The 10,641-nt window shown below is 56.2% G+C and overlaps 1 protein-coding gene across 2 annotated transcripts; it reads right to left on the bottom strand.

The window, feature by feature from the left end:
* Positions 1-11: 11 nt before the first annotated feature.
* On the bottom strand, positions 12-7,928 carry CPSF4L (cleavage and polyadenylation specific factor 4 like). 2 transcript variants are annotated; one of them, XM_084647053.1, is made up of 8 exons: positions 7,450-7,928; positions 6,840-6,890; positions 5,668-5,820; positions 4,362-4,457; positions 4,142-4,235; positions 3,309-3,351; positions 2,263-2,439; positions 12-747 (listed from the first exon to the last, which is right to left on the bottom strand). In XM_084647053.1, exons 1-8 carry the CDS (start codon positions 7,892-7,894, stop codon positions 679-681), a joined length of 1,128 nt encoding a protein of 375 aa, XP_084503179.1. In that variant the 5' UTR covers positions 7,895-7,928; the 3' UTR covers positions 12-678. The 2 variants fall into 2 exon arrangements, with proteins under 2 accessions (XP_084503179.1, XP_084503180.1); XM_084647054.1 differs by lacking the exon at positions 4,362-4,457.
* Positions 7,929-10,641: the final 2,713 nt, after the last annotated feature.

The following is a 10,641-nucleotide window of genomic DNA, read 5'->3' as shown; positions in this document are numbered from 1 at the left end:
GCACAGCTATTAAGTGACTTGCCCAAGGTCACATGTCAAGTCGGAGTCAGTGATGAAGCCCAGTTCTGGTACCCAGCCCGTACTCTAGCCACTCCAAACTACAGAAAAGTCAGCTTCCTTCTTAATTTCTTAGAAAAGCCTTTAACAGAAAGTTGCATGAGATTTTCAAGAGAAACCATCTCAGGTACACGGAGAGGGAATAACTTTGATTTTGCCTTGAGTACAAGGCATCCTGCTAAGTGTGATGAACTGTAGTTTAGAAGCCACCAGCTACCCTTTCAACTTCACTCCTGCTGAAACACTTTCTTGTCGCTGCATGCACCAGCGTCCTGAATATTAACCAGAATCCAGACTGACTGTTCTACTGTGCCTTTTAAAAACCGTGTTGTAGTATTGACATGATTATCAGTGTCTGACACACCAGGCTGAGAGCTGAGCCCCCTGCCAACGCAGCAGCATGGGGTCAGAAAATAAATATCCAATTTACAGTTACATTAGAGCAACTGCGTTTCCCTCTTCCTCTTCTCTTAAGCAAAGAGCTGCAAAAAAACTGCATGGAGCAGGATGGCTCTGACTGGGCTCTACAGTGAAAAATCAGCTACCCTGATTGGCCTCCTGTTGATACTATATCACAACACAGCATCTTCCTCTGGAATTTCTTCCTGGAACACTCGCAAATCATTTCCCCAGTTGGATTCCCAGCCGACTCTTGCTGCATTTGTTGGCATAGTGACCCTTATCTCCACACTGCAAGGGAAACAAATAGGAGGACATTGACTTTGTGTAGCCCCTATGAGCAAGATCAACCCAGTACAGCAGACAGCAGTCGTCCATGATGGAGATTTAAAACAAGAACCACCACCCCCCACAACTTGTCCTGGTGTAAGAGATGGAGATAGTGGGTTGGTATGATCTGGCATAGCTCTTCTTATGCAGGAATGCTGACAGCTGAACCACTCTTGCATAATTAATTCCTGCTCCCTGGCGATAGGATTGATAGTCTGTTCCACGTGTGCCACGAGTGGGTCACCGAGGCACTCAATGTACTGACCAAAAGAACGTACACACTATTGACGAAAATCCCCTCAGTGGCATTAGTGTCCCATCCTGCCTCCTCACTCCTATAGCACTGCAGTCTAAGAATATTTTGGCTTTAAGACAACTGTCCCCTTACCGCCAATCCAGATCCCCCCAGTCCTGTGGGCTGCATGAGAAAACAGTTGAGAAACCCAGGAGAACAGAGAGGTCTGAGGAGCATGTGATGACAAGGGGCTAGTGGGCTGAGAACTGCTGCAAATCAGTAAACCCAAGTGATTAAGTTGAAGTAGAACATTGTTCCAGCCACTGAGGAACAGCAGTGGGGTGGGAACACCTTAGAATTCACTGGTCCCTCAACGACAGTAGCCTAAGGAATAAGGTGTCACGGAGTCCCTGGGCGATGCTCTGGAACTGCTCCCCATGAAGCCAGGCGGGACTCTGCGGAAGTCTCCTTTCTGTGAGCAGCCTGTCTGCAGGACACACAGCTCACACAGCTTCCACCTTCCTGGGTCTGACCTCGGAGCATTCAGCATCCTCTGCCCCTCCGTGCGCTTCCCACAGCGAGTCCGCTCAGGCGGGGCTCCCGGGGAAGCCAGAGGGTCCTGCCCCCCAACTTTGCAGTCAGACATGACTCTCAGCCAGCCAGTAAAACAGAGGTTTATTAGATGACAGGAACATGGTCTAAAACAGAGCTTGTAGGTGCAGAGAACCGGACCCCTCAGCTGGGTCCATTTTGGGGGGCAGTGAGCCAGACAACCACATCTGCCCTTCACTCCATGTCTCCAGTCAGCCTCCAAACTGAAACTCCCTCCAGCCCCTTCTCCTCTGGGCTTTGTTCCTTTCCCGGGCCAAGAGGTCACCTGATTCCTTTGTTCTCCAACCCTTTAGCTCTCACCTTGCAGGGGGGAAGGGCCCAGGCCATCAGTTGCCAGGAAACAGGATGTTGGCCATTCTCTGTGTCCAGACCCCTGCGCACACCTGCCCTCTAGGGCTCTGCAATGATCATACACCTTTACCCCACCACTTAGATACTTAAGAACTGCATAGGGGAAACTGAGGCACCCCCACACTATTCAGAGGAAACATTAAGAACAGTCCCACTTCGTCACATAAGGTCACATGAGCCTTGCTCCCAGTACTGACGTCTCTGTTTGGAAGGGGGGGGGGGGGGATCATTAGTTGCAATATGAAGAGTTTCCCAGCCAACCAGCTCCAGACACTAACCTTGAAGCATGTGACCTGCCCAAGGGGCCGGAGCATTCCATAGGGGTAGCCACCAGCCTCCTCCCTCTGGCATTGGGCAGCCCTAGCCCCAGGCTGATGAGAAAGCAACAGGACTTGCGGGGCCTGCTGCTCGTGAACGCTCTTGCTGTCAGCAGCCTGGGATGGTGGCGGCAGCCCCTGAAGAACACAAGAGGACTCAGTCAAGCGAGGTGGAATCAAGGCAGGACCGGGACCACCTGGAGCACAGATACAGGGCAGGAGCATTCAGGGGGTCAAAGCAGGATTTCCAGCCTTGGCAACTGGTGATTTTGTCAATGTTTTCCCCCTCTTAAAGACCCAGCTGCTGGAGTCATGTTATTACCCAAGATCTCAAATTTCTTGGTCAGGAATGGCGGTGAGTTGCCACTCTGGATGACAATGGATAGTCGCTGGGCCAGAGAGAGCGCAAATGACTCGATAGCTGGGTCGCGAGAGCACGCACATCCCTGTTCCGAGGACTGACTATCTGTAAGAAGCACCACAGCTTCAACAAGGGAGATTGAGAAAGACCCTTCTCCAGAATATCCCCGAGCCCAGTGGCTGTGACACTGGCCTGTGACATGGGAAACCCAGTTCAAATCCCAGCCCCACATCAGATAGAGGGAGGTATTGAACACAGGTCTCCCATATCTGAGAGAGCGCCCTACCCTCCAGGCTAAAGGTTACAAGGGGTCGGCACCACCTTCCATCCCCGCAGTGTTTTGGGAATCTAGTCATTGGGCTTCTGCAAAAATTCCCAACATTTAAGTGACAAATTTGGGTTCAGTTTCACCCTTACCGAAACATTTTAATTTTTTTGGTTCAGCCCAAACTTTTCAGGAAACTTGACATGAATTTGTGAATGGTTTCGGTTCGACAGAAACAGGGTTTTGGGGGAGAACAAGCCAGTTGCCGGGAAAAATATATATATATATATATATATATATATATATATATATATATATATATATATATTCCACCCAGCTCTCCTTGGGAGAAGAGCGTGTTGGCGCCTTTCCATGCCTTACCTGGGAGACATCTGAGTTACACGGCATCAGGTCTGCCTTGGGGCTATTGCAGGCACAGAAGGAAAAGAAAGGCAGTTAGCTCCTTTGAAATACTAATCTATCCTAACCTTAACTGCAGGCCTCTGCTCCCTTTCAAGGGAAGAGACTGTCTCAGGGTTAAGGTTGACAGAGGCCTCTAGTTGAAAAACTGGCGCTTTCCAGTTATATCAAGCAATAGATTTGATAAAGGCTGGCACAGGGCCGGCAGGTACTATGCTAACCTCTGCCATTTGCAGCTCTGCTGGGCTTGGCCAGGATGTGTTGTGAATACCTGGGTTTGAGTTTCAGAGGGGGTGAATGCTGGCGGGAGGCAAAGGGCAGAAAGGATGCGAACCACAGAGGCTTGGCGTTTCCAGAAGCTAGATTTCTAGGTTTCAGAGTAACAGCTGTGTTAGTCTGTATTCGCAAAAAGAGAAGGAGGACTTGTGGCACCTTAGAGACTAACCAATTTATTTGAGCATGAGCTTTCGTGAGCTACAGCTCACTTCATAGGATGCATGCTCCTTTCTGCAGTCACTTGCCCTGTCCAGCAGATGGCACCGTGGTCACAGAACAGAATTGGCAGGGGGCGCCTGGGGAATCACCAAGTTTTAAGAAGCCACAAATCGAGTTGCTTTGCAGGGAGGAAGGTTGCGCCCCGGCTGGGGCTCAGCTCATCCATCTCACAGTCAGAGACAGACTGACAGCCCACTCTCTGGGCTTTGGTAGAGAGCTGTCCATGGCCATGCAGGCCAGAGACCCCCACAAGGCCTTGCCAAGGTCCCGTCCACTCTCCTACCCCTCCAGATACGTACTGCATGAATTTGCATTTGGGTCCTTCGGGGCAGAAGCCAGCTAAGTAGTTGACACACATCACCCTCCTGGTGTGTTTGTATTTACACAGAGGACCTGCCACATACGCACATCCAAAGAGGGAGAGATTTCAGTCAGCCTAGAAATCTACGCAAGGCTACCAATTGGGCTGGGTCAGTGGTGGGCACCCGTTCACTCAGTTCCCGAGCACGAGGTATTCACCCTGTTTGCAGAACCCTCTGTCATACCAGGGACAGTCTTTAATTCTGGACGCTGGATCAAGGTGCAGAAAGGGGCACTCTCTATTGCTGCACTCGCCTGGAGAGAATATTGATGGAGACGAAAGATTTTTAGCAACCCTGTTGTACGCTTGCCCCTTGAGATGAGAGCAGGCAAAGATTCCACCCCCCCGCCCCCGCCTTCAGGCACTCCCCGCTTGCAAAGTACCACAACGGCCGCAGTTTATACAGCACTAAAGTTCTTCAGTGCTGCGGACACAGTGCCACTGAGAGGCGGCCACTTCTGGGCTGGAACGCAGCCCCCAGCTAGCGGAGACCATGCTGCACAATAAGAAGGGGAGAGGAGGTTTTTGGCCAGAGACACTGGGCCGAACCCCAGCTCTTTGGAAAACGGGCATGTGTTCACACAAAGCAAACAGGGCTTTGGTCCTTAAAGTCCCAAGGCAGAGACACCCTCCTTCCCGCCCCCCAGCAAAAGCATGAAGGGTCAAGTCAGCACTGACACAGCGTCGAACTTGAGGTGACCGGGGGGGGGGGAGGGGGGAGAAGAGGGTCCAGGTGCTCCCTACCTGATGCTCAGAACACTTCCCTCCTTCTCGGGCTCCTTTCTGGAGCTCATACCCTGCAAGAACAGGTCCCTCCGGGGTGCAGCACTTTGCTCTGCTAGAGGGGCCTCCACCTGCACGGGTGCATTGACATCAGGGCCAAGCCCCCTGAACCTGGCCCACGGAGCCGTCGTTAACATTAAACGCCTGGCTGAGAAACGCACCTCGCAAAGGGACTGGCTCTGCTGCGTTGGGGGCAGCTGGCTCAGGGCAGGGTGTGGCCGGCAGGGAATTCCCATACCTCCTGGCGAAATGGGAACCCACTGCAGAACAGGGGCTGGAGGGCTGGCTCCCCAGCAGAGACAAGCGAGGAGTCCAGAGGGCAGTTCCCCTAAAGACAGCAGGAGCCACTAGCTTACCATTCTCAAGCATACCTAGAAATCGGGCAGCGGGGGTGGGTTAGAACGCAGTAAGGTCAGCCAGGGCCGGAAGGTGCCTTCACCAGGGCAGTTCACCCACTACCACTGCCCTAGAGAGGCCCCGTTATCCACCCCTGCTGGCAGAGCTAACATGGGCCCCAGACAGGACAAGAATTGGCTCAGATGGAGTCGGGAGCATCTGAACATCTGCAGGCAGCTGCACCCCCCCCCCCCACCGCCTTGTCCCAGACAAACCTGGATCTGCTAGAGCTCTCCTAACCCCACCCCGAAACTGCCAGGCCCCCGCCCGGCTCCCAGCACCTACCAAACTTGGAGTAGAAATAACACTCCGGCATCTTGGTCATGTCGTACTCGTGCAAGAACTCGCACTGGTCTCCCCGCTTGCACAGCCCCCGCAGCCAGTGCTTACACACCACCGTCTTCTCACCGTGGATGTGCCGGAAAGGACACATCAGGCCTAGACGCAGAGGAGAGCAGACGCCTTGGTCCCTGCCTTGCCCAGAAGAACCCACTCCCCACACCTCCCGCAGAGTCACCCTATCCTGCTCCCAGGACAGCCAGGCTATATTCCCCCTCCGAAGCCTGGTGCTACTGCTTCTTACTCAGCCCGAGCTCTCATCATGACTCCTTGGGAGAGGATCCCCCTGCCCGCTCCGGCATCCCAGCAGCGAGCAGCCAGGGCTGTCACTGGCATAGCTGACAGCACGAGAATCCTGTTCTTCGCAGGGTTTCACCAACTTCGCTGGCATCTCCAGACACAGGATAGAGAGACGCTCCCTCGCCCTTCAACTCCTGGGGGTGGAGCACAAGGCTCTGGTGGAACCCAGGAATCGCACTCCGCTGAGCTCACTTCTCTGATGCTCCGAACTGCCTGCCTAGGGGCTTCTGTACCACCCCCATCAACGTGGTACCTGGGCATCCTCCCAGCGTCCTTGGGAGGCCAGGGAAGGGCATTAGCTCCAGGCACAGATTGGGGGTGGGGGGGACGACACAGGCACGAAGAGCGGGAGTGACAGAAACAGAACCCAGGCCTCTGGAGCAGCAGCCAGTGCCTTGGTCCCAAGGCCAACCTCCCCTTCCTCCTCGCCAGCACCCGTGGAGAGGGAGTGTCCTGCCTGTGCACTCTGTCAGGGCCAACCCCGGTCTGGAGGGGCCCCTCTCAGTCAGGGGGAGGTGGTGTCGGGCTCCGAGCAGCCCCTTCACTCTGGGCCATCGCTGCCAAGACGGCTGGCAAGGGGCCAGCTAATGCCAGATGTGATGGCTGTTTTCATGGTGATGGCACTCGCCCGCTGGCGGTCGGGCTGAGATCCACCAACCCCCAGGACGCTGGCCATTGAGCAGGGGGCAAGTCCCAAGGGCTAGTACTGGAATCTCTAGGGATCTGGAGAGGAAAGGCTCCCTGTCAGGCTACCAATCCCCAAAATAACAGCATCCCTGCTCCCCCTGGATGGACGCTCCCAGGCCCCCATTACTCACCCTTCGCGCACAGTCCTCGGAGGAAGAACTCACACACGGACGCCCCCGACTCTGGAAGGGGAGAGGCAGGTATGGGGGGGGGGTGTTTTCGCCCACTTGTAACCACCCACAGGATACCACAATCCCAGGCATTGCCTGCTGCTCTGCAGAGATGGGACCCCTGGGCTGGGCCAAACACATCAACTAGGATGGGGAACTCCTCCATCTACCCCCATCCGAGTCTCTCTGGGATCTTGGGGTGGGCCCATCACCATGGTACCTGCGTGCCAGTCACTGCTAGTGTCCCCACCTGCAGAGAGGTGGGAGGTCAGGGGGCTCCTCTCTCTGCTCACCACACCCCACGCAGCCCTCGTCTCCGTACTCCGAGCCCCATGGCCCTGCCAACGCCAGCACTCCTCCCTGAGCCCCTCGCCAGTCCTAGGCTGGGCAAATCCTACCAAGCCGCTCTGCATCGTGAGCCAGAGCCCTCTCTGGGCCTAGCAAAGGGGGCTGGCTGGAGGGGAGCGAGATGCTCCAGGAAGCTGGGAGCATGAACACAGAACTGGAGCAGAACTTGGGGTAGGGCTATCAGGCCCCACAGCTGGGAAGCAGCAGGTCCCCCCCAACTTACTGTCCATGCCTGGGAAGGGCAGGAGCAGGGCCCCTCGCTGGTGCTCCACATCCCGCTCTAAATTGAACATGAGCTTCTCCACCCCAGCAATGAGCTCCTGCATGTCCTCCCAGTCAGCGGGACTCGGGAGATACCCCCAGCCAAGCCCCAGACCCAGAGTGGAGCCCAGCCAGCCTTCCCCGTGTGCCTCAGGCAGGCTGAAGAGCCCCAGCTGAGGAATGGGATTGAAGAAGGGGCCAGCTACAAATTCCCTCCCTCTCATATTCACCCTTCCCCTCCTTCCTGCTGCTTGCTCAGAGTTAACAGCCTGGGTGCTGCAACCCCTCTGCGGCGTTCCTCCCGAGCACGTCCCATCACCCCTCTTCTCCGATCCGGCTAGGAAACCGGGCTGAGCCCCCAGCTGCTCCCAGCTCCCTGTTCCTGCTGAGCCCCCAGGAATCTGCATCCCCTTCTCCAGCACCAAACAGTGGGAACTGATGAAGGAGGCCACAGCTTGGAGGGAGCAACTCCCAGCATCTGGTCTCAATTTGCAGCTGTGATTGAGTGGAACTGCGCCCCAGCTGTAGGGAAATCATCCCTGGGCCCCAAGCAGCCCTGCTGTATTAACCCCCCCCACATCGCTCTCTGCATAACCATCTGCTTTTACTGCGTTAGCCTCCAGCCCTGGCTATGCCTGGAGACCAGCTGGCCAGCATCTCCCCCAAGAAACCGCAGGGTCCCCCTGAGTGCTTTGCATTAACTCTTTCACTGCTAGGGCTCCGTGCTGCACAGAGCTTAGCTGTGGGGCATTAAGAGATTCCCAAGCTCAGTCGTTGGGTGGGGTCTTGGCTGCCAGATCCTCTCAGGGGCCAGTTCCTGCAGAGCCCGTCTGCGGAGCCGCCTGGGTCCAGGTCCAGGGAGCAAGGAACAGGCCTACCTGGTTACTATCGCATCACCTGATAGCAGCTTTTGTGGTGAGCTGGTGACTTGTTACTGAACCCCCCCAATCTGGAGCTGGCACCGAACTTTCTGGGGCGGAGCCACCTCTGCTTCTGGCATGTGTTATAAAAGCCGACAGCCAAACACTCTCATCTCGCCAGAACTTGTGTTAGTTATTATTTGGGTCACGTGCGAGCCCAGGAGCTGCGGTCGTGGCCGGCGCCCCGTTGTGCTTGGTGCTGTCCAAACACCCCACTGCAAGATGGCCCCTTCCTACTGACACTTATAAAAGAGCCTGTGTCACTACTGTGCCCCCGCGCGCCCAAGCTGCAAGGTGGCACGGCTGCCTCTCCTGCCCCAAAACTCAGGAGGGCAGCGACCTGCCACCCAGCACTGCGTGCATTGAGGGCTTCTCGGTGCAGCCTGGCTAGACCCAGCTCGAGCACTGCTGAGCCCTGGGAAGCTCGTGCCTGGCTTCTGAGCAGGCCTGGGCACCACCTCACTAATATGGGCATCATCCAAGTGATACCAAGGCCAGAGGCAGAATCCAGCTGTCAGCTCTAGGCAGGGATGGAGGTACCAGCGTCTCCCCAGCCCAATACCAGCCCTGCCCATGTCACCTCTTCTGTACGGAGCCTGACATCCATGGCCTATGCCACGTGGCACCTGCTCCCTCTTTGTCCTGTGCCAGACGAGTGGCTGAATGACCCTTCCACCGTGCCCGGTCAGCTGTGTGGGCATCTCAGCCTCCACCGCCATATTCCCGGCACTCCCGCTGGCTCCGGGCACGGCAGCCCCGTGTGCTCATGCCAGTGCCTCCCCCTCCGGCCTGCTCACTCAGCTGTGGTGCGCGTTCTGCCCTGTCAGCGCGAGGCAAGCGGGTGCTCTCGAACGGGCCGCTGAAGGTGACAGGTGTCGGAACGATCGCGGGCGGCCGCTTGATGTTTGAAGGGGGTCGCGTGACGGGCGCCTTGGTGCTGCTCCCGCTCCATCCCCAAAGCGAGGGGCGTCCGGCTTCCCGTGCTCGGGCTCGAGGCAATGCAGCAGCTCTGGGGCGGGCTAGCCACAGGAATGGAGGGCGGAGTGGCTGGGTTCCCCTATCCTGATCCCGCATGCGGTGAGAGCCTCATTAAGATACAGGAGGAGACAGAGCGAGCCCAGCCGGGTGGCAGGAGAGCAAAGGGGGACATTCGCTTCAGAAACGCACGGCACTCTTTGGCTGGGATATCTGGGCCCTGATGCTGCAAGTGGCACCAGTCCACAAGGTGGATTAGGGGGAGCAGACCCCGCTTCCTAGAGCCCTCAAAGCCAGACAGCATGGTCCCTGGGGAATAGATCCCCCCTCCCATCCCACTAGGAGCCCAACATAAAAACCACCGGGAGCCTGTTTTTGAGAGGCACGCCCCTCCCACCCCTGCAGCTACTCACTGACTTGGCCAGAGTTGTGGCCTCCCCACGCTTGTGGAAATCACGCTTTGGCTAGGTGACCGGGCCCAGTGGCTACAGGCCAGGGGCGGAAGGGCTGAGATTTTGCTTCTCTCCAAAGAGTAATTGTGAGTGATGTGGGCATGAACCTGGCACACGTGGCACCATTCGGGGAGTGGGCAGAGCACAGGAGACAGGGCCAAAGGAATCTATTCCGTAGTTATTGGGATGGCCAGGTCTCCAGTATGCAGTGGTGGTAGGGCTTACAACCACTGTAGGCTGAAGCCCCTGGAGGGCTGCGATGAAGTGGGAATTTGCTGTAAGAGTTTTAGGATGCCTATGTGTGCCTCAGTTTCCCCTATATTTCACCTGGCTACTCAGTGTTTGCTCTCTGGGCAGGCCTAGCTGCCTGAGGCAGGATGGGTCATTAAAGGCCAAGGCCAGCCCCACATCAGTGGAGAGTCCGAAAATGGCAACTCCCACCACTGGGACATTGACACCTCGCAGCCAGCACCCCAGAGGGAGCTGGATTTCCCCACATCTCAGCAGGGAAGCTGGGCAAAATCCCCCAGCTCACAGACAAAAGGAGGGAGAGGTGTGAGTGTAAGAGCTGGCACCTGGTAGCAGTCCGGGCTCTCACCTGATTAAGGAGATCAGATTAAGCAGATTAAGGAGGTCAGACTGAGACCCACAGAGTCTGAACAATGGGGCTAGGCTTTAACCTTCAGTCCTCTGGGCTGACCTAAGGACCTCCTAGGCTGCGTGCCAACTGACTAATAAACCCCACCCTGCAAGACCTTGGTGAGGTGCGTTGATCCCTGCAGCACGGCCACGTCGCTGCTAAACAGA

This window comes from Lepidochelys olivacea, assembly GCF_965140295.1.
Source record: "Lepidochelys olivacea isolate rLepOli2 genome assembly, chromosome: 14".
NCBI lineage: Eukaryota > Metazoa > Chordata > Testudines > Cheloniidae > Lepidochelys > Lepidochelys olivacea.
Note: the sequence above shows the minus strand (reverse complement) of the source record. Positions and strands in the feature narration are given on the sequence as shown.